Here is a 23,937-nt window from a genome sequence, read left to right on the forward strand (position 1 = left end):
AGAAGATCTTTAAGATCATCAGCTCAGCTGTTAACCCAGCAATGCCAAGTCCACCACTAAGCCATGTCTCTCAGTGCCACAGCTAAACGTCTTTTAAACACTTTCAGGGATGGGGACTCAACCACTTCCCTGGGAAGCCCCTTCAAATGCTCAATAACCCTTTCATGGAATTCAAGAAGAAATTTTTCCTGATAACCAAATGAATGAGTTCTTTATAGCACACAGTGATTTAAAAAAAAATAAAATTAAATATTAAATATTTAATATTAAACATTAAACATTAAATATTAAATATTAAATAATAAACTACCTAAACCCAGATTACCTTTAAAATGGATCTGTGGAAGAATAAAGCAAGAAGCTGAACAAGATCGTAGTGCACATAACCCTCTTTCTTCTCAATGCCAATGATATTGGGTGGATGGTAAGGTTTGTCTTTTGTGTAATCCACATGTTTATTCCAAGGAAAGAAGCCAAACTGGAAGAAGTATTTGATGACAATGGCCACCTGTTCAGAAACACAACACACTTGGGGTGTTTTATAAGCATGTCAGATATAATAGCCTCATGACAGTAAGAGGGATAAAACACAACTACTTTGTCAGTTTTATGAGAACATAAACAAGCATACTCATTACTATAGAGGAATAACACTTCACATTTCTCCAGTAATAAAGTCAATCAAAATTCACCAACAGATGATACTCAGGCATTTGAGATACCACAAGCAGTGCATTCTGTCTCTTGATTAACTATATTACAAAGAACAGTTTGCAAACAGTCCATTCTTGTGAGAACTGCTTTACATGCCAGGAAGGATATTGCCCATTGCAATGAAGGAAATAACAAACAAGATCTTTCCATACCACAAAAATTGCTGAGGACTTTAGCAAATACTTGTATTACTATGAAGGGCCCAAAGCCCAGCCCAGATCCCAGAGATTGAAACCAGCTGAGGGACCATGCAAAGATTGCAACTTCAGTTTTCTGTGTTAGACAGGGGCTTGCAGTACCAGCAGCATTACCTCAGTGTAGACAATGGCTGTCATCCAGAAGCGTTTGCTTGGCCGAGGAACAGACAGCATGGCCCACAGGAATATAAGGATGGGAAGCACCAGGGTTATCATGGAGGCAGAGATCATGTGGTTGAGGATGATCACAAAATAGCACACCATTTCTGAACGGGCCACCAGCGTATTGTACAGGGCATAAATAAGGAGCAAGACCCGAGGCTGACCAACATAGAACTTCTCTGACTCCTCCAGCTCGTCATCACGAAACATCCTGTGAGGAGCAGAGTACCACAAATGAACAGAACATGAACTTCACAAGAGCTGCTTTTCAAACTGCTATTTTTCCTTTAGAAAAGTATTAAAATCTACTGCTCAGTCCAATGGAAGAACGAAAAAGGGGGGGATTTGGTATTATAATCAAATAGCCTGATTCTAAGCTCAGAAAACAAGAATTTCAGGCAAAATAAACTGTTCAGCTGTTTTTTAAATTTATTCAGAAAGAGAATCAGCCTGGCCTAAGCACTTCTACAAACATAGATTTCCTACAGCTGTTCAACCAACATATCTCATGCAAATCACCAAATACTGGCATGGATTCACATCTGATTTATCAACACAGATAGGAATTTGGAGAAAAAACAGGAACATCATGAGACCTATGTTATGAATTGTCCAGAGGCATAAGATTAGAACATAAAAAATACCCATGACCATTAGATGTGTCCAATCTTCTGTTTATATGACTGAAATAAATATAAATGGCAGCAACTTTCATATAAATTCACAATCCTCACTGCTTTTCATAAAGTTTCCTGGCCTGAGAACAGATCTTGCTGAAAAGCAAAAATTACTATGGAAAGCCAGAAGACAAGACACTGCATCTGACAAAGTCAGATCTATATACCCTCTCTCCCCAGGTACAGGCAGGCTGAAAGGCAGTTCTGTGGTTTAAAATTTTGTCCCTGCTTCTGGGGAAGCCCTCCCCAGCTGAGTCAGACCAGAGAGCAGCTGCAGATGTGCAGGGGCACCATTCTCACCTCAATGCTGGTTGTGCTACCGAGCACAGTGTCTAAGGGGCAAAGAAGGGAACATCCTCTCCCTTATGAAAGCACCTAGCAAGGTGGTAAGATAATCCTCATCTCCCACTGGCTTCAACAAAAATTGCCAAAGGTCAGAGTTTCCCTTACAGTAATCAAAAATAATTAAAGGAGAAACATTTCCCCAGGTAGCCCTGGAGGAAATTCACTTGGAATCACAGCTGCCTGGAGAAGAGAAGCCCTCTCCACAAAGAATATTTAGTAAAGCCCTTGACCCCAAGACAATTGCAGTGCAGAAATTCAGTGCTAATCAGAACAATTAAATATGGAATCTAGGAATAAAGCAGAGATTTCTTCCAAGATGAAATTGAATCACTTCAGAAACCTCTAATTAGAACAACTGCGCAGGAAATGAGCTTCTTCCCTTAAACTAAACTTAGCACAAGGTCTGTATCAGAATTTGCAGGCTAGCTCTGAGACAAAACCCCAAAATAATAACAAAATTTTACACCTTGTGATCAACATCTTTTCCTGGTCAAGGATTCTTACTTGTTCAGGAGCAGCTCACTAGCTGTTAGCTCGTGCGTCAGTGGGGGCAGAATCGTGTCAAGTTTGTCCGTCCGACTGTCGTCTGGGCTCACCATCATGAGGCTCTTCCCAGCTGAGTCATCTGGGGAGCCAAAGGGAAGGTTTTCAAAGCTGACAGCTTTGCTATAGGAAGGTGGAGCTTCTGCATTGCTGTCCACTGTGGAGTACAATGGCACATCGGTATCAGGAGTATATGCAGCTCCTTCTGAATCCAGGCTATAATCTTCTACCTCCTCTTCCTCCAACCTTGATGCAGAATGAGCTCCTTCTTCCTCATGCTCCCCTTCTACCTCCTCAATGGTTTCTGTGGTCCCCTGGCGGGAATAGAGCATGGTGACCTGTGTGGGTTCACTGTTGGAGATGGATGAAGAGAGTCAGCTGTGTTTTACAAGAGTCATGATCAAGAAAAATTTGTTAATTGTACCTGTATGCAGACAGCTGAGCAGCCTCATTGCATTCCCAGGCCTTCAAAGTTTGTATGATCTGATAGAAAAGATATTATCCTGATCTCCTCTTACACAGATGGAACATCTGGGTCCATCTGTTCCCTGAATGACATCCCATTGAACTCACAGTGATTCACCATCTTTTAACACCAGCAAGGAGCAAATTAGTATTATCAACAAGAGGAACTACACTACCTTTCTGAAAGTAGCTCAAACATTTCTGAACAGAGTCAACACTTGCTGTTACATCTACTTAAGACATGCTCCATGGTGAAGGATAGGCAGCCATGGGATTTCTTCTAAACATGGTGCTTTTAATAATCACCGTATCAGTGTTGTATACAACTGGAACGTGAACTGAACACACACATATCAACTCTGATTCAAATAAAAGAGCACATAACTTGCTAGCATTAAGAAATACAAACCAAATTATGAAACTGGTCCAGTAACAGGATATCTTGCTTACCTTTAGATTGCCCTATGTTCTTCAACACAGTCTTCCCTTTTTCTTTACCTGCCTGCTTTACTGTGGTATGTACCTATTTCTGGATTCAACTCTCTGATGCACTCTGATCAGTTCTTTGCTTGATTCACCTTCCATACTCTTGGCTTTGCATAGACTCGTAGAATGGATTGGGTAGGAAAGTACCTTAGAGACCATCTAGCTCCAGATCCCCTGCCATGGGCAGGGACACCTCCCACTAGACCAGGCTGCTCAGAGCCCCATCCAACCCAACCTTGAACACTTCCAGGGATGCAACACCTAGAACTTCTCTGAGCAACCTGTTCTAGCATCCTACCACCCTTTGAATGAAGAATTTCTTCCTCATATCTAATCTAAACTTGCCCTCTTTTAATGCAAAGCCATTTCCCCTTGTCCTATCACTTCATACCCTGTAAATAGTCCCTCTCCAGCTCTTCGTAGTCATCCTTTAAATACTGGAAGTTCATTCTGTGTTTTCCCTGGAACCTTTTCTTCTCCAGGATGAACATCTCTCTCAGCCTGACTCCATAGGAGGAGTGCTCCAGCCCTCTGATTACATTTGTGGCCCTCCCTCTCAAGTATTTTTTTTTACCTCTCCCCTCTCCCTCTCCTCCTCTTTCTCTTTTCAGTCTCATTCCACTCTTTCTCCACAGGTTAGACAACAGGCACCAACTCAGTGTCTTTGTTGGCTGCATATCCCTGTATCTCAACAGAGACGAAACAAGATTTTGCATAACTCCTATGAAATTAATGGGGACATATTTTCACATAAACCATAATCTTTTAGAGAAAATTGGCATAGGCAAAGCTATCCAGCACTACCATCTTGTGCCAAAATTAAAAATTAGGCTTCCTTTTTTTTTTTTTCCTTTTACACTGCTTCCAAACTTATTGTGGCTATGTTAGATAACGTTACTTGTAGCAGAGTTTTAATTAGACCATGTAACACTTATGATGATGTGTGTTTGGATCACTCACAGTAGCACTCATCCTGGTTAAAATATACCAAATCATAAAATCCCACAATTTCAAAACTGATTGACTCAAAAAAATTGTCAAACGCTTTCAAAACTGAAAAACGATGCGAAATTACATGAAATTTCAGATTTATAATATTTACAAATGATTGAAACACTGCTTCCCAATGTCATTTAAATCCCTGGGTTTTATTTGCTAAAAAGTGAATGAACACTTCTGAGCAGTCTTCTCTTGTACTGGATATTAATAGTATTTGCTGCTTTTTCATAGCTATTTTCCCTTTCTTAATTCCAACACTTTACTGTAAATCAATGGTAAAGTAATCAAAACATATTTCAAAATATTTCCTATATGGAGAAAAATAAAAATTGAAAAACTGGCACAATGGTGCCTTAGTTTCTAAAATTACACATCTCAGTCCATATTTAGGATAATTGATTAGCTGAGAAACTTAACTTCCAGCTTCCAATTTAAGAACAATCATCAGCTCAGTAGCTCTGCAAATAAGACACTTTTTTAGCTGAACAAATACAGACTAGCCTGTTTTTATAAACCCAGCATAATGTTATGGAACAACTTTAAAAAATACATGAGCTGAGGATGAAAGCAAAAAACAGAACAAGGAGTGAAACAGCAAATGGATCCTAGATTTTGATCCTGGCTTTGAATCTCAGAACCGTGCCACGACACAGGAGGGAGGAAAGCTTCCTGTAACCATGCAAACCACTCTGCACACCACACACAGAACCATGTACACTGCAGTCAGAATAATGGTATGGGTAAACAAGTGAACAAAGCATGCATGAGTTAAGCACCTTGACACTATACTGCCACTGTCAGCTGATGAGGAGGACATATCCATGCTCTGCATTTTACGAAGCCTAGGCCGGGCGCGCTCACTTGTTTTAGGAACAGAGTCTGGTCCATCTAAATCATCAAGGGTTGACTGCCTTGAGAACAGCATGGTTGCTTCAGTGTAGCAGCTACAGCAGCGCAAACAGTTATAGAGACAGTGTTAAATACAAATGGTGTTATGATACACACGGTTCAGTAAACAAATATGCTCGCCATGCAGCTAAACGCTGACACAGAGAAAAACAGGTCCGAGAGGAGATAAGGATTTGTTTAGAGTCACCACACACTCCTATGCACAGGTTAGTCATGGTCAGTCTCATGTAGGAGCTATAGAAGGCCATCTATTCAAGCAGATATGGGACCAACATAGTGCTCTACATGCTTTCCAGGGGAACAGACTTACATATGTGAGCAGGTTTTATTTTGTTTACCCCTGAAATTTCCAGATTCCACAAAGATGTTTTGGGAAGGGACCTCCTCTGTACAAATTCTGTTTTATTACTGATATGCTTGCTGAACCTTTTTACACAGGTACAAGCCAATTTCCTAAAAGAGCCCATAAAACTGAGTAAGCTCATATTCCACAAATAGAAAAATAGCTGTCAGACATTGGCTAATCCTCTTTCCAAACCAAAGAGCCAAATCGGATATGTTACTTAGCCAGTAAATGCATGCCAAATATAACTTGCCCTGCATGGGATGGCTTTTATTTTGATATTTACTAGGAAGCCCTGATGATTCATTCCAGAAGATTTCATTTATTTCAATCACTGCTTAAAAGTATTTCAAAATTGGTAACATGCACATCTTGAAATAAAGAGCAGATATAATAAACCCTTATCTCCTTTCACTTATCAAATACAACAGGACACCAGAGACATACACAATACATTGAGCATTCATGTGTAACCGGAGAAAAGAAGAACTGGGTGAGTTATGAGAAGGAAAGTACATAATTAAATACAAGCATTTAACTGAGCAACCAGAAAGAAGCAAATACATTAATGGCATATGATAGGTAAAAAATTATTTCTCCTGAAAAAATCTTTGACAAACACAGATAAAATGAGTTGAGTGGCCTGGTGTAAACACATGGAGTGACCTGCCTGAGTCTCTCAGATAGAATGAAAGAAGAAAAGACTCCAAAATTCAGGATTTACACTCTACTTTTCTTCTTTTGACTCCATCTGTGTTACACCTGAGCAATGGCAGCAGGGGATTTGCTTCCTTGGCAAGCATGATGTTTGTCCAGGGGCACAGAGAATTGGGAAAGAGGTCAGAAAGGAAGGGCAACAGTGTTTTCCACGTTCCTTTGGTCTTGCTATCTTGAAGTGAGGAAAAAAATCTGCTGGCATGAAGTCACAGTCTGCAACTATTGCCTTTAGGAAAATGGGGAGGAAAGAGCAAAATATGTGGAGAGAAGAAGTTATTCTTAGGCTTGCCCTCACTGATGATCTTTTTTGACAGAATGGCTTTTTGGACTGAGACTAAAAGCATACCTTGGCCTTTGAAGAGAAGAAAAGAATCACCAAGATACCAAAAGTATTGTGAAATACTTTTCCTTAAGAGCCACTTCAATGGCAGGGGCACCGCTGTCCAGCCAGTTCACTTGGCCAAAACCCCTTACAAGCCACTTCATTATTTCTGTGTGAGCACAAAGGCACACAAGGCCCTCCAGACAAAACCTGGAGGGCTGTCTGCGTGGCGTGTGGTTTATGACAGGGGAGCAGGAGGTCTGCCCTGCAGGTGTGATTCAGCACCACAGGAGTTCAGTGGAAGCTTGGTGTTACTAACCTGAGGGGCTCTTGAGGGAGGACGTTTCCCTCTGCACATACAAACACGAGACATAGCCAGGCTGTTCTGTCAGTGAGGTTTTGGTGCTAAAATATGAGGAGATGGCAGCAAGTAGACAATACAGTTTTGCAGATGACCTTTCTGTCTATGTGCTATGATGTTTTATGTACGTGTCATTTCAGATCTCAAGGGCTGAGTTTATTCTTTTGAAGGGCAACACTTAATAATAAGGTGTTGAAGGACTTTAAATGCAGACATAGTTCAAAGGGAACTGTCCAAGAGACTTAAGCAGAACAGATGTTTATGTTCACATGCCTATTCATATATTTTCAATGGAAGAAACATATGCCAGCTGCCCTCCCAAACATGCCAGATCTGACCTTGCTCCCAGAAAAACCAAAGGAAAAGCATTTATTAATCCTAATAGATAAAAACATTTGTCTGGATGAGTGCCTGCAACATTTGGTTTAAAGCAGTTTTAAATGAAGAATGAATCATCAGAGTAATTACTGACTGAGCAGCTGCACTATATCCTCAAATATCAGGAGATGTGTGTGAGTTGTCACCTGTAGCACAGTCTGTGTATTTGTTATGTGCTTTAGGAGCATGCCCCCAAACATGGAGAAAATGAGAACACCAGCGAAGTGGAGAGATGCACACTGTGCAAAGCTGATGTTGATGCAAGTCATTGCCTCTCACATAAATTTGATCCAAGCATATCTTCCTAAGTGATTTTTAGAATTTCTGTTGGAGATCTTGAAAGCATTAGCCTCTTAAAATCATTCAACAACTACGTATTTTAAATTGAATGCTCATTAAAAGCTCCAAGTTCAAACATTTTATATAAAGTTCATAAGGTATCCATTTTAAATAGGGATACATATATAGCAGAGATGTTTTTATCCTTAGTGAGTAGGAAATTTTTAAGTTTATGACTTTTTGTTAAACAAATTTACTCTTCACAAAGAGTTTTTCAGCTTAGTGGGTGAACTATCTTTTCTTTTTTATTTTTTTTTTCCTCTCCATGGGCTAATTACTGACTGGCATAATTTGTTTATTATCTGTATTACTACATTCCCAATGCCTCCAAGAAAAAAACACAATCAATCCCTAACAATCACAGGCCTAAACTGGACTTTAATCCAGCCCAAAGAGGGGCTCTCCTTTCTTCTGCCTCCCTAGGCAAAATTATCTCTCCAGTCCTCCCTGCCTCAAGCCCTATTCTACCTACTAGTGAGGGAAGCACAGACAAAAGGTAATGCTCTTAAACACCCTGATAGGGATTCTCTCCTTCAGCTCCTATAAAAGTCTACACAAAGACAGAGTTTCTTTCAGAGGAACTGAAAATATTATTTGTGATGGGCAAAAAATAATACAAATTGAACTGGATACAAAACCTTAGATAACCTGAAATCTGACCTGTGTGTAGCTGCTATTACACAATTGTATGCAAAGCCCCAGGAGGGAAGCCAACTAGTTTTAGCAAGTTCCCAATCATCTTACTGAAATTCACAGTTTTTTAAACTAATAAACAGGTCATCAGTCAAATGGAAACAAACTGCAGCAAATGCTCTGCCATGCTAGATCCCAACCCCTTCTGGTGGTGTTCCTCAAAGAGCTTGGTAAAGGAACAGCATCAGTCCCTTCTCCTGGCCCATATGAACTTTGTGTTTTGCCTTCAGGAAACATGAGAGTATTTATATACAAAGAGAAACCAATCAAATACCCTATGAATACCTCATAGTTTCTACTGTGTAGAGAAATGACTGAGAATAAATGACAGCCCTATTAAAAGAAAACAACACAAAGGACACTCTACATAACTCCTTTCAGTACTTTACCCAGGCTAAGAAAAACATCCCTCAGTTAGACTTATGAGGGTCAGCCCTGAACTTCACAAGAAATTTACAGTTCCTGCAGCTGATCATGAGAGTTTTTCTCTTTGGCTGTCCAGTGTTTACCTACAGTAATTCCTATCCCAAGCACTAAGGATTATGTCTTATTATAATGGAACAGCTTCTGTGCTTCAGCATTCCTGTGTGCTTGTTCACCTTACTCAGGGACCTAATGTCCACTAGAGAATTTCAACACTACAGGATTTTTAGCAGTGCAACCAAAAGATAACCAGAACAGAAACACTCTGCCCCTTCCCAAAACTTTTCCATTGCAACCTGAGATCCATGATCACAGGGATGTCTTAGACTTAATTAGTCATTTCTACATTTACTGGAAATCATTACTTTAAAATGCAAACTGCCACCTGCTGTTGTTTGGGCAATTAGAGAAAATCAATCAATAAACTCATAAGAATTTAAAAATATTTCGCTTTTCTAAAAGATGATATGGACACTTCTGTAATCCTTGGAGAGATATGCAAGAGTGCCCCATTGTGACAGATGGCATTATCATTCAATCAACAGACTCATTATTGCTTCCTCTATTATTATAGCAGATGTTCACAATTTGTAATACTCAGTCCAAGAATATTTGATTGTTGATTACCAGAAAGAGAATTTGAGATTAGAGAAATCAGTCATAACTCTGTCTTTGCTATTACTTTGTTCATAAACCCTGTGACAACTTTGAAGGAAATGGAGATGACAGAAACCCGTGTGAAAGATTTAACTTCTGTTGCAAAGCATCACCACAGGATCACTGAATTCTCTGAGTTTGAAAAGAGATTTTAAATCACCCTGTTTAAAGCAGGGTTAAAAATGGGTGGTTATTCTTAAAAATAGCAAACCAACAACACACAAGCTGGGTTCAACATTGGATAGCATCTCATTGAAGAGCATCTATACATTAAAATTACAAGACTAGTTTTTCTTTAAAAAATTTTATTTTGAAATTGGCTTCCCTTTGTTTATGGTTAAAGCTCCTGCTAATGATTTTATACTAATTTTACTAATTAGTATACTAGTTTACTACAGATAGAAGTATACTAATGTATACTTCTATCTGTAGTAAACAGGATGACCAAAAATGATTTAATGAAAGCAGGACTGATATCCCTATTTATTCTTTAGGTGAGACTGAAGGAGTTAAAGTCTGTGGAGTTAAAATCTGCCCTGCAGATATCAAAGTGGGTCCAAGTGAGCTGGAAACAGAATTTGACTTTACATTTTTTCTCACATCATCTGACTCCTGTAAAACTTTGAGACAAAACACAAAGGTGTTGCTCAGTTGGGCAACAAGCCACTGAGAAAGATTTGCTCAGATTTGGTGTTTTTACTGGAGTGAACCTCTCAAAGGTCAGTGCTCACTAAAGAGCAATTTGTGGATATTTTGTTGAAGCATAATACTCACAGACACTCTTACCCTTGCATTTCAATACTATCTGAAAGGAAGACAACCCCTCATTATTTTCATTCTGCTGACATCTACCCATATCTCATTAGTAAAAGCTATGCATAATTTACTGTACACAGAAGTTTCTGAGTTTGCTGGGAGTATCAAACACGATATGATACTGCCACAGTTCACAGGAGAACAGGACACAACAGAAGACCAGGGATTATGAAACAGCTGGACTTCCAAAGCCCTCCCTTCTCTCCCTCATGTTATACAAATTCTGCAGTATCTTAAAAGTCAAGAACTCCAGGGACATGGTGGGAACAGACTGCCTCTGTAAGAGAAGGAAGTGAATGTGTGTGCCTCTGTGTGCATGAAGCAGCAGGAGCAGGCAGTAATTTTGGCAAGTGACTTGATGGCATCCGTTTTCAGAAAAGAATGAGGAAGGTGGTTTTCCTGAACTAGTTTGGATATTTGATTAACAAACGTGTAGCTCTGCTGGACTGTAATCATGGCAGCTGGGAAACCAAACTCTGAGGCTGTTCAGATGGGTTTTGCCCTGTGGGTGCAAGAGGGAATTTTGTTCTTTCAAATGCAGAATCTCTTTCAATGCAAAGCCTTTTCCGATTTGCCTTTTCCAATTGCAGACAACAATTTATTTTACAAAGATGAAATATTCACCATAAATGATCCCTCCCCAAATTACATGCCTAAAATCCTAAACCATTATCACAGAAACATCCTCAGCACCACTTACTTTCCATTTCTTTTCACAAGGAACAGAATGCCAATGCCAATGATTCCTAATTCTAGGGGAAACTGAAAACAGTGGGGTAGTCATGCAGTAGAAAAGAAGTTAAGCCAACAAGTGAGTCCATCACTATAAAGGAATAGTAACATGTAATAATTTTCACTATTAAGATGGCATGGAGAAATCAAAAAGAATTCAACATTGATTAGAAAGTTCATCAGTACTTAGACAATATCTAATATTACGCCTATTTCACAATTCCTCTGTCTTTCACAGAATAAAATTAATTCAATACCTGGAGATGCTGTCATGAGATGCTGCTGAATCTAAACTATCCATTCTTTCAGATGCTTGCAAACCAGAAGCTTGACTGGGATTTTTATCAATTGAGTCTAGTCCTGACTCCTCAGAAAGTTTCATCATATGGTTCTGGTAATACAAATGGATGCTCTCCCGTGTCGGAACATTGCCCTGTGGAAGAGAGGAGAGGTAGACATACATGGCCAGGGGGATGTCTATTCTTTGAGGGAGCAGTTTCTTCTGTCATTTGGCAAGTAACAGGTTAAGGACTGTGCAAACACCTTCCTAGAAAATAGCAAACTCACACCTTTTCAGAGTGCAAGTCAGATTTTGACTTAACCTACCATGGCCCAATGTGTTTGGCTTTCAAGCAAAACTGGAGCAATCCACGTGGTTTCAGACTATATTTGGCCACCACAACTCTGCTGGATGGAACTGAAGATCCTTCAGCATGGGAATGAGGAGTGGACTGAACCCGTGACTCAATCTGCGCTGCAGCAACTTTGGATGGATCTCTTTTAGATAGCTTTACTGACTCTAGGAACACTTGGCCAGTAGCCAGTAGCAGAATTTTTAAACAGAAAAAAAAGCCCAAGAAACAGTTAATGTACAGACTAATCTAGATTTTAATTAGTGTCCCAAAATAAAAAAAGTATTAATGAATTATGGACACAGATGGAAAACCATGAAAAAAAACCACTGAAGACTTTTACTCTTTCTCTGTGACTACACAATCAAACAAGTTCATGAATTGATAGTTTTATTAACTGTCAGACCAGATCTGGGCACAGAATCAAGTCTCTGGCTATGATATTGCAATCAGAATTTTAAAGGTGTATCATAAGAATAAAACGGAGAATTTTCTGTTCTTGGGCAGAAACACATTCAACTCATTCCACTAGTGGTTGCATTGACTTCAGATGATGCACTGAGTGGGGAGGTTATTATTCTTGAACAGTAATTTTTTTAACCTATAGTGAAGCCTTATGCAAGGACTTTTCCCAGCTAAGATAATCAAAGTAGTCTAAAATATTGTCTGTATTTCCTTTACTAATTTTAATAGTTTCTAGTATTTCAACTACAGTCCTCTACAGTGTCCCGAAACTCCAATACTCAAAATCTGATGTTTTGTGGAAAAAAAAAAATAATTAAAACATCTTAAGAACAAAATTTGACACTCAGGTTTTTAATTAGGTATGCTTGTGTACAAGCTGTGTTGCTTCTGCAGTGGTAAATGTCGGTGCCATTATGACATCCTGACTCTGAAACGAGGGTACAAGTTGCATTCTAGCTCCACCACAGGCCTGGCATAAAGGATAAGAGTTATATCATCTATTTGCATTTGGAAGATCTAAATACATTTCTAGTTACACTAATATTAATCTCTGCTAATAATGGGTTTTGCTAATAGATATAGCTTGTGAAGGACCACATAGCTCCATTTTCTCTGAAGAAATATATGTCTGTATGTCAGTTATTTCCAGTGCAAGTTGATCTAGAAGAAGAGTGAAATATGCAGACTGAGGTAGTTTTTGAGCTGTTTAAAATGCCAGCCTTTTCCTACCTTTTTGAATCCATTGTGTCCTTTCAAAACCACAGTGTACTACAGAAATGTTTCAGCCAAAACCTTACATCAACCCCTCAAAGAATTATTTTTCCCTTGTTTTGTGTCCAGGTAATAAATCAAATAATTTATTATTTAAGGATTTATGAACCAGCAAGCAGTTAAAAAGTCCAGACTTATTTTTAAGATGCACGTGTATGTGAAATTTTCACAATTTTCCTCCTCACTGCTGTGATCTGAAAAGACAGCCTTTCATTTTTCACCAAGCTGGAAATGGCATTAGCAGACAAAAAAGATGGAAGGCGTTACCTTCTTAATCTCCCTGGTCAGCATACAGCGCTCGATCCTGAGCACAGTGGAGATATCGATGTGCTCTCTGGAGATGGAGTTAAGCCAAGCTGTGAAACTGTCCAGCGTTGCCAGGAAAAGGACCCAAGTAAACTTCAAGATATTAAATATCCTCTTGATGATGTTATCTAAGGGAGAGCAAAGGTAACAGAGAGTTAATGAACACAAATATCTTCTATTGCACTTTTGCTTGGAGTTAGATTCATTTTTCTTTTATTGTCTAATAATAATAATAGTAATAATCCAGGCTGCAAAACCCTGTCATACTAAGGAATCTTTGAAGATGGCTGGAGGCCTTTTGGCTGTCTGGACCATTTTCCTGACTGTAGGCCTAGGCTTATCATCTGGAATCCCTCTTCCACCCTGTAAGTCCTTGGTCTGCCACTCTTAGTCAAATGAACAGTTCCTGATTTTAGAGGGACACTGTATGCACAGGTCTGTGAAATGAAACCCAAGGATGTGGGCATCTCCTGAGAGTATTAATCCCCAGGTCCTGCAATCTGAACAAATGCTCAACCAGTGTGTTGAGCTGATCCTCTTCAGTTTCTCTTTGTGAGCATTCCTCTTCGCAGAAACTTTGCCATTTGTGCTTGAACCTTGCTAAGCTGAATTTTTAAAGTCTAAACTGCCTAAACAGTCTTTGAATCTGACCTCACATCACTTTGAATCACACTTCTCTGTATTCACTGTTTTTAAATCCTCTGTTTATCTAAGTAGGCTGCACTGTGCCATCAATGATCTCAGATCAACAAGCACAACTAGGACAAATAATGATTTATAAAACTTTATTCCTGCACCTTTTTGACAAAAAAGTACACTTTCCCATGAATAAGGCCTATGGGTGCATACCAACAGCAGTAGCTTTATTTTACTCAACACATCTGTCACAAGTTAATTTCTCATTTCAGTAGTTCATTTGGCATTAATAATGGTATTTCTCATCCAAAAAGCAGAACTTTCAACTTATTTTTTTATCCACTCACAAACATAAACATCATACTAGAGTTTTCATGTAGTATTACAAGTGTTCATGGCCAGGCTGGATGGAGCTCTGAACAATCTGGTCTAGCAGAAGGTGACCCTGCCCATGGCAGGAGGGCTGGAACCAGATGATCCTTAAGTTCCCTTCCAACACAAGCCATTCTATGATTCCATGAATCTATGAAATACCAAAAAAAATTCTTTCCAATAGCCAGTTCCAGAGCTAGCTGTCCCTGCAAGGTGCCAAAGCCCAGAGCACTGGGTGTAAAGATGAAGTTTTGATTAAGCAGGCTAAGAAATTGTAGAAAACTGTCAATAATCTGCCGTGCGTGATGCTCTCAACAACCTCACTTCTTATCTGTACCACAAGATGGCATGCAAAACTCTGCAGAATGAGTGCACAGCTCCTTACAAAGACTGCAAAAGGAAAGCTATAATAAAGTAAATTATTTCTCTGTACAGGCAGAGTTGTTGCAGGCACATTTATGTGGAGAGAAACTATGGGAAAAAATCATTAGTGGTACTTTCCTGGAAAGTGGGTGCTGAAGTAGCAGTATGTCCCATTTACCTGAGCAATGCCATGGAACTGGTCAGCTAGAACTGAGCATAAGAGCATTTAGTACCCTTCACTTGGTCATGTAAATATTTCAATAATATTCTGCCCTTTTTTCAGGCCTTTCCTATGTCATTTACAATTGGAGATAATTTTATGAGCTAGCCACATCAATCTTATCCATTCACTGTGCAGGTTGTGAAGCTAAGGAAATCCTGCCATTAAAAACTAAATGTAAAGCTGTTTCTACTTCTAGGACCATCCATTACCTTTGCATTACAGAGAATATTATGAGTAGGTAAAAAGAGAACAGCACACATACACAAAAATATATAGCATATATTCTTTTTTAACCCACACTCTTCCTCTCCAATATGTAACTTCTGTTATTGAGTTCAGGAGAAGTCACTGCTCTCCAGTTAAAATTATTTTTATTATTGACCACCACTGGCCTGGCATGGTGCCAAGTTCTTCCAGTCTAATCTGAAAGGTCATTTTCCTCCCCGGATGGAGGTGTTTTAGCATACATTTTTAATGACACTGTAGCTGTTCTGGCACCTTTGCTGTTCTTCAAAATTTTTAAAAAATAATCTTTTGGGGATCAATTGCATTTAAACATATTCAAAAAGGGAAACAAATACTTTGTGCAGAGAAAGCTCCTTTCTGCCTGAGTCCGAGATAGGATTCCACCTAAGGTTATTAATGACACCAATGATACTGGCTAATTTTTCAGTATCTTCTTTAAACAAATTTCACCTAGGTACAGACAAAGTAATTCAACAAAAATATAAAGCACTTTAAATTTATTATTTCCAATATAAATTAATTATAAACCTCCATCTTTTCCCCAAAACTCCTGTGTAGCACCAACATGACATCCCAAGATGCATTTGTGTGATTCACTTCAGTGTTTTAAGACAGATAACTGCATTGCCAGTAAGTAACAAATAAAAACCCACCAATCCCCCCCTGTTCTCATAGCAATGCAACTCATTTATTTGAAACCACTGCTCTAGTGATATACAAATGGTATCTCCCACATCCTTTTAGCCTCTTCTACCCTGTAAGTCACTCAGGGACACAATTCTAACTGGAACTGTGGAAAACAATTTCATATAGAGAAGAAAAGTAGATTTTGATGATAAAGTGTCACTCAAGGTAAACCATGATGAAGATTTACTTAAGAGGAGAGTCTGTTCTCTTTTTTAACTCCAGTTAGAAACAAGGAGAAGCCAAGCTTGGATTTATGATCTATTACATTTCTTTGTAGGAAAAATTTGAATGCGGGCAAGATCCTGAAAACTGCTGTCATTTCTTCTGTAATACAGAACTGCCATAAGTCTGATTTTGAATGAGAACGTGTAAGATAAGGAACATATAATTCTTTAGAGGTGATTACTGTTCACTGCTGAATGGATAAATACCAAGAAAAGCATTATACTAACCTTGCTAAAACACACCCCAAATCAATGGAGATTTTAACACTGCTGTGCGCAGTCAGGTCTGAAATCTTAGCTTAAGTTGTTCTGTAAGTAAAATACACAGCAGTGATCAAATCTGAGCTGGCAGGTGTATTTGGTATTTAGAGAGTGAGTGCAATAGCTAATAGTCCAGAACTAGAAGTTCCTATGCTCAAGGCTTGTAAATCTTGCAATAGAAAATCTGATATTACTTAGGAAGCTCTTCCTGCATCAGTCAGAGTGGATCATTGCAATGCTGCCTCTGTGACAGGCCACAGGTCACAACTGCGTTTTAACAGCACAGAAACCCCCTGCCTTCGTACCTGGTCCATCAGATTTCTTTTTGACAGGTTCCTCTTCACTGTCCTCACAGTCTGCATCATTGCCACCTCCTGCAAACAATGAGCAAACCAGTGAGTGTTACACCTACAGAAGTGCTGGTGTAAATGCCATTCAAGCTAGAGAATGCTACAGTTCCTAGCAGTAGCAGTAACCTCACCTAGCAGCGTAACAGAAAGCACATTCCCATTTCTAAAGCACTCAAGTGAAGGGACAACCCTGTCAGTAAAGGTGGTCATGGATGAACATCCCTCTCATAATTTGCAGTCATGTTCTCTTTCTAGATAGGCTGCTGGGTGAGATCATCTACTGGTGGAAACCCAGATACTTTCCCAGTCACTCCTCAGCCACACTCAGCAGCCTCACCTACTGCTGACTCATGCTTGAGCTCATTTCTTCACCCCCTGCAAAGGGAAACCTGAGCAGTGCTCTGATCTTCTCCTGCCTCTGGCCCACCAAACCTGAAGGAATTGAAACATTCAGGCTGACATGAAGCAGCAGAGTTGTTTTGACACCACCACATGTATTTGTTTAGGCCTCTAGCAGAAGAGTGCTGTAGATTGACAGGCAGAAATGAAAGGCAAAAAAGCAATCCTGCATCTATCCAATGCTCAATAACTGCAGCTACAGTTTCAGTGACAGAAGCCAAATTATACAGCTCCTTTTTTTTAACAGGCGAAGATGGCAAACAGAGGAAACATCTAGTTGATTAAGCCTGTGTGGGCCCCTCTTTTCTCCATCTATACCAACCAGAAGAGCTTTTGAATTTCTATTTTCTAGTTAAAAAGTTCAAGATATATAAACCACCTATAAACTGGTATAAAAGATTTTACACTGCCAGTAAAGCCCAATCAACATTTGTACATTTTCCTTTTGCCTTCTACTGAATTTAAGGGATTGTGGATATTTGGGGTCCTCAGTGACTACAACATGGAAAGTGAAAAGCCTTTCTTTATATTCTTCTTCATGTATCAACTTAAGCTTCTTTAGGGAACAATATAGGAAATGTGGCCAAAATAAATAATATGTGGCTATTTAATTGAGTATTTTTTTTACAGCTCCACTTGAACAACCACATTAAACAGTTCTTCAACACCTTTCCCTGAGAATACACATGACTTTACCATTGAATAGAGTGACTGATAAACTCTAGAAAAGCCTGGACAGAAAGATAAACCTTTTTAAGAGATTTAGGAGGGAGTGAGAGGGTAATGTCCTCTATCTTCCTGGTTCTGGCCATACACTTGGAGTTTACACTCCTGTATTCTGGAGAAATGCTGTTAAGTACCAGGTTACTTTCTTTATGAAGTCATGTCTTTACTATTGCAAGTACTCTCACAAATGTTTTCACATAGCTGATGTTTTCTGTAATGCGCTGAATCTTCCTACTTACCAGAAGTTCTGGGCATCTCTTCCAACTCCATTTCTTGCAGCTTCCCCTTTGCCTCCCTCAGAGCATGCTATGCAGAGCAGAAGGACATGACTACAGCTGACCTTGCCAAGGGTTGGTGCAGGACCAGACTGCCAACCACAGTTAACTCATTTTTTCAGTTCCTAGCCAGCACTGAGAGCACTTCTCCTCTAAATCTCATCTGCCCTTCACAGTCGGGAGCAATAGGCAATAGTTAATATTGTGTTTTCTAAAATGGAAAAGGCTACCTACCATCCCCAGATCCTTTTCGCCTTCGCTTCTCTTTCCCAAAATTTTTCTTCTCTTTGCGCCTCTGTCGTAGAGCTGTTTTAGGGTCAGTTATCCAGGCTTGGTAAACAAACTGGAAGGGAAAAAAAACCCCTCATTTATATCAAGGTTCCTCATGCTCTAAAAGTAAGCCATAGAATAAGCCACAAGCAGGACTATATAGTTTGAGTAAATGCATTCTGTGGGGGCCAGGAAATATTTTCAATCCCAAATCAAACATCTCCCTCACAGATCTGCCGAGTTTTCATGCACTATTTTTGTAAGTGTAAAAACAAATGTGAATATATTAGTGGGTGACACATGTTTCATTAGAACCCACAAAAATTCATGCTCTGAACTTTGGGAATTAATACCCTTTTGTGCATATGGGCTACCTTGTCAGAAGCACTCAATTTTGCATTTCTACTTTATCATTTTACAGGCAAGATGCAGAGCAAAGAAAACTTTCATAGAAAGTGCAGCAATCCATTAATTAAAACATCAAAAGATGTAAAGGTTTACTGTACAGTTTAGATATTTTTCGCCCCCTCTGTAGGTCCCAGTGAAATGTTTACAGATTTGTTATCTGTACACAGTACCAAAACTGGCAGTCAGGAATTCCTCACATTGCTTCCTGATTTTAACAATGCCTTTCTCTGCTGTTTCAGATAAGTCACTTATGAATCCTTCTGCTACTCTTTTTCCAGTTGGAAAATGAAGACAGTAATACTTACCTATTTATCCAGGGTATTTTATGGGACAAAATCCTGCTCCCAGCACTCACTCAGACCAACACTCTGTTGACCTGTGTGACTGCATGAAGCATGGAATTGGCTCAAAATATTTATAAATTATATAGCAGTGGAGGGAAAAAGAAGAGTAAAAAAAATCACTGAGAAGTAACTTTTTTTAATAGCTCAGCTTCAGATGTGAAGGAAGGTTACAGAAAAAAAGGAGCAAAACGCATATCTTTTATCCCTATGTGACATTAAATGTATATCAATTACAGAAACTAAAGTAACTTTTAACGCAAAAGGTGTTCTTTTTGCTCTTTCAAAGCTTTTCATTGAAAAAATGGTAATCAAATTGTCTTCTAAGCAAACAGGCCACAGAAACAGGGTAGGGAAACACACAGGTGCAGGCAAGGGGCTGAAAAAGCACACTAACAAAACAGCTCTAACTAATTCACAGCACAAACATGCAGATGATGACAACAACACACATGTATCTCAGTGAAGCTGGAATTGCCCCTCATAGGACAGAATGCTACAATTTCTATTTTGTTTATTTATATTTTTAGAATTTTCCTATGGAAATCACTTTGGAACATTTAAGGTATTCTTTTAAAACTATTAAACTGACATTAAAGTAATTTAAAAGGGAGAAATACTTTGTTTTGTTTTGTGAATCTATACAGCCATGGAGACAAAATTATTTTTGTACTGTTGAAAAGAAAATCCTCTTCCAAATCTCCTAAAGTCTGTACATTTATTTTTATATGTCTGTGTTGTTCAAAACAAGCACCACATGGGTAAATGTGTGGGATCAGAGGACCTGGTTTCCCTTTGCTTTGTAACAGGCATTTTCTAATGAAGGTGATCTGGGGGAATGGTGATATTCAAATGAGCTAACACCATTTTACTTTACTGGAAATTAGAAACTGCCAACATCTTCTATTGTCATTTAATTTTGAAAGTATACACTAGCCACAATTATAGTGTGAATAAAGATATCAGAGCTAAAAGACAGACTTGGAAGAGGGTATAAAATTAGAATTAAGAAAGTGAATTTGATTTATAAATTTAATGTAACTACCTATGCTAAGCAGAGGGTATTTTAAGAGCGTACTGGGTGCATATTAGTTTAGATTTCTACCTCTGCATGGACTTCCAATTTAGTATCTTTTAGGCTTTGGAGCTGATATTCTCAATCTGTAACATTCAATCCTTACAAAAGTCACATTACATAATGAAGTGGAAAGTGATACACAGTGCCCAAAGTTAGGAAATGCTAAATGCATTCAAGCAGGGCAAGAGAGAAGATGCATAAATCTTTTTTGTGATGATAAAGGCCAGAAGAGTAGAGAGGTAAAAAGGGATTTGGAGCAGAATATGTATTTAACAAACCTTTCACCAGCTTTCTGAGATCAATTACCACCGTGTCCATAAGATACATGCAACTTGATGTGACCATCTTATAAATCAGTATCAAAAGAAAATAAGAATTTGGGTCTGCATTTTCACTCTGAGGTTACACTTAAAAAAAGATAGACCACTTTGCTTGTGATTTGACCACTCCAAAATTACGAAACGTGTTGCATTTACTAGGAATGAGACTTTAGCAGTCATAATTTTTTTTTAATCATCCATATAAGAGGAAAAATGCAGATGAGGACAGAGACAGATATAGATACTATGTCAGGAACTAAGGGGTGGGTCACATAACTGAGCATTTGCAAAATGTCAAGTACCTTTGCTGCTTTGATTAAATACTGAAGAATAGTTTTGGGTAGTTTAATGATAGACTTTGGCAAGGCTAAAATGGCTGAAGCAAATTTTCCAATAGCTCTCTATAAAGAGGGACAAAGCAACAGTAGTTAGTAGAAAAGCAGAAAATATTAATAAAAAGGATCTCTTTAATTACTGTATCTAGAATACTAAGAACAAATTTACATTCATAAAATTCAATATGAGAAAAAGATTGTTTATGCTGTTCACATTAAAATTTCAATAATACGACTCTTAACTGCATACATTCTCTAATATTTAAAATCTCCAAGTTAACCCTTGAAGGGACTAAGGCACACAATTGACACTGAAAAGATCATACATTCAAATAATTCTTTAACAGAATCTACAACAAAGCTCACTTGGCTAGTATTTCTACTAAGACCTTGTGCATGATGATGCAAGGTGAAGAAAGTATGATGACCATAGGATGAACAAACCTTTCATGAAGAAAATCAGTTTTCTGTTTTATACAAGTCTGCTTATATAAAGCCACCCAGCATCCTCATATTGCACACTGCAGAACAGGCCACCTATCCAGAACATCTGACCAAATTTTGAAATAATGAACAGATCCTACATCCTCAAATTAACAGTTTCAGCCCTGAGATAACAAAAAATCCAAACCTCAGCATAAATGAGAAAATCTTGTTGACTGCTGACCTCAAGTTTAGAGCTCTTTAACTCAGTGCTTGGCACCAACACATCAGAACAAAATGCTGTCACCAATTTTTTAAAAATCAGAAGAAACAAGAATGCACCCTTTCCTCTATGCCTGCCTGGAAACCAGAAAGAAAAATGATCTAGGAAGTCATGAGCCATTTTTATGGTCCAAGGTAAGTTAAATATAAAGTATATTTAAAAAAAAAAAATAGTTCAATACTACAAAACAAAACTTATCACATTATTTTGATCCAGATTTGTTTTGCCCTTATTAGGGTCAGATTTATTTTTCCATGTCATTACCATGTAGGCAGTTTAATGAAGGTAACCAACTGCCAATGTAACGTAGTGTTAGAATATAAACCAAATCTCATTTTATTAATGAGTTAAATAAAACATTTCTTCCTGTAATTCAGTAATGTTGTCTGGGAAGCTTGGTTTGAAAGATTTTGGTTTAGGGGATAGAAAAGCAGGGAGGCAGTTTCTTGCTCTTGCTTGGGTTGAATGTTCTGCAATGCGCCAATTCGCCAGTGATGTGAGGCTGCATCTGGATAGGAATACTCAGCTGGAAAAAGCTGCTTCTTTGATTAATGCTTTGAAATTACAGACCTGAAAAATTTCTGCAACATTTCCAAAAAAATTCTTCCACAAGTGAAACCTTAATCTTAGGTAAAAGCAAAATCAATCCTAGATGTAGGTGTATTTCACTAACTTCTTCACCCACATTCTTCATTTAGGCCACTGCATTTGGTATCTGGTATTGTCTAACAACAGCCAGTCCACATAGAGGAAACTAGATAGGAAACTTCAAATATCTTTTTAACATTACAATATCCTCCTACATCAGCACAGTCTGGCACTATAAATGCAAATATATTAACTAACAGTGCCCTGAAAATGAAAGAAAAGAAATGGATGTAGTCTCCTTTTGTAATTTTAAATCTAAAGCACTTTCTAACCCAAGGATATATTTCTCTGGCCCACTAGGTTTAATTATATTTTAAAAAAATTAAGTGTGTATTTCTTTTCCATGAAAACACGCTTATTTTGGGGATTATTTCTTCATGGAATGATAACATCTCCTCAAAACTTAAAAAAAAACAACCACTGGAGGCATTGCAGAGTAGCACCAGAAGAAAGTCAACTTCCTCAACTGTCTTTATTGCAATGCAAAGAAAAGTAAAGCTTGGGTTCTCACCCTTTGTGTTTTGCATTGTTGCTGTCTTCAGGTGTAAGTGGATAAAGATATGACTCTAGCAAAGTTTCAGTAAGAATTTGGCAATGCTTAAAGCATAAGGAAAACTTACGTTTTAAATTGGCAAGAAATTTAATTTCCAATACTTTTCAGGACTACTTTAAAGGAACTGGAAGCTTTAACATATGTGCCTGTATTATGAGAAGTGTACATTTTTTTCCCAGATGTCAATGAGATAGAAAATTACCATAAAGTACCTGAAATGCAGATTTTTTCCGAGGCTCTTCCTCTTCTTTTTTTTCTTCTTCCTCTTCCTCTTCACTATCCGTCTCAAACAAATAATAATTTCCACTTCTGACCACTAAGTGAAACAAAATATTTTCTTACTTTTCTGAATAGTTCTATTCTCAACTCCCCCAAGACCTATGAGCAGGTAACCAGTCATTTAAAAATTCATAACCAGGAGAGGTGAAAATAGAGAAGAAGCAAGAGATGAAAATGTCTCAGGCCATTTATTTGATGCTAGTCTGCAATACTGTGGGCATGAATAAGAACTATTACAAGAACTAAGGAAAGCATTCCTATAAGAAGAAAATGTAAAGAAAAGGATTGAAGTTTATCAAGTTACAAGGTTACATTTTTAGAGAAAAATGACAAGTCTAAATTTACTGGGGACTTAGGATTATTTGAGGGAGTAAAAAAAGCCCAGCAGGTAAGTAAATTAACTTACATGAACAGTACCACTGGACAAAAAATACAGAATTTCTCTTTAAAACATTGAGGCAATATTTTAAACTAGGTAATGGGATGGTATTAGTTTGATGAGGTAATGGAAAACCTTGGCTTGTTTAAAACAAATCACTCAGATTCTCTTAGCATGATTGCAAATGAATTTCAATTTTTTGCCCATGGATTCAGAAAGATTCTGAAACCTTGATACAGCATAGGTACACAGTGATTAAGCTAGGCCTTATATCCTTGAACAGAAGCAATGTTTTTATTTCTCAGATGGCAACAGGCCTACATGAACAAACAAGGGAAACAAAATAAATAAAAACAAGGTAATGAGCAAGAGAAAAATAAAAACCACAGCATTACATACAGCAGTG

The 23,937-nt window shown here is 38.3% G+C and overlaps 1 protein-coding gene across 6 annotated transcripts in view; it reads right to left on the reverse strand.

Annotated features, from left to right (window-relative positions):
• PIEZO2 (piezo type mechanosensitive ion channel component 2) overlaps positions 1 to 23,937 on the reverse strand; it is a 286,113-nt gene that overhangs the window by 18,246 nt on the left and 243,930 nt on the right. For 4 of the 6 annotated variants that reach the window (XM_086892756.1, XM_086892749.1, XM_086892763.1 and 1 more), the window contains 9 exons: positions 23,086 to 23,189; positions 20,934 to 21,032; positions 18,449 to 18,557; positions 16,770 to 16,838; positions 13,414 to 13,580; positions 11,536 to 11,711; positions 2,600 to 2,989; positions 1,026 to 1,284; positions 326 to 508 (listed from right to left, as the gene is read on the reverse strand). In XM_086892756.1, coding sequence (XP_086748882.1) covers positions 326 to 508; positions 1,026 to 1,284; positions 2,600 to 2,989; positions 11,536 to 11,711; positions 13,414 to 13,580; positions 16,770 to 16,838; positions 18,449 to 18,557; positions 20,934 to 21,032; positions 23,086 to 23,189 — 1,556 coding nt within the window. Of the gene's footprint in view, positions 1 to 325; positions 509 to 1,025; positions 1,285 to 2,599; positions 2,990 to 5,364; positions 5,533 to 11,535; positions 11,712 to 13,413; positions 13,581 to 16,769; positions 16,839 to 18,448; positions 18,558 to 20,933; positions 21,033 to 23,085; positions 23,190 to 23,937 lie in introns of all 6 variants that reach the window. The other 2 variants (XM_086892793.1, XM_086892783.1) reach the window with 2 other exon arrangements.

The sequence above is a fragment of the Cyanistes caeruleus genome, chromosome 1 (assembly GCF_971803275.1).
Source record: "Cyanistes caeruleus chromosome 1, bCyaCae1.hap1.1, whole genome shotgun sequence".
In the NCBI taxonomy this organism is placed as follows: Eukaryota; Metazoa; Chordata; class Aves; order Passeriformes; family Paridae; genus Cyanistes; species Cyanistes caeruleus.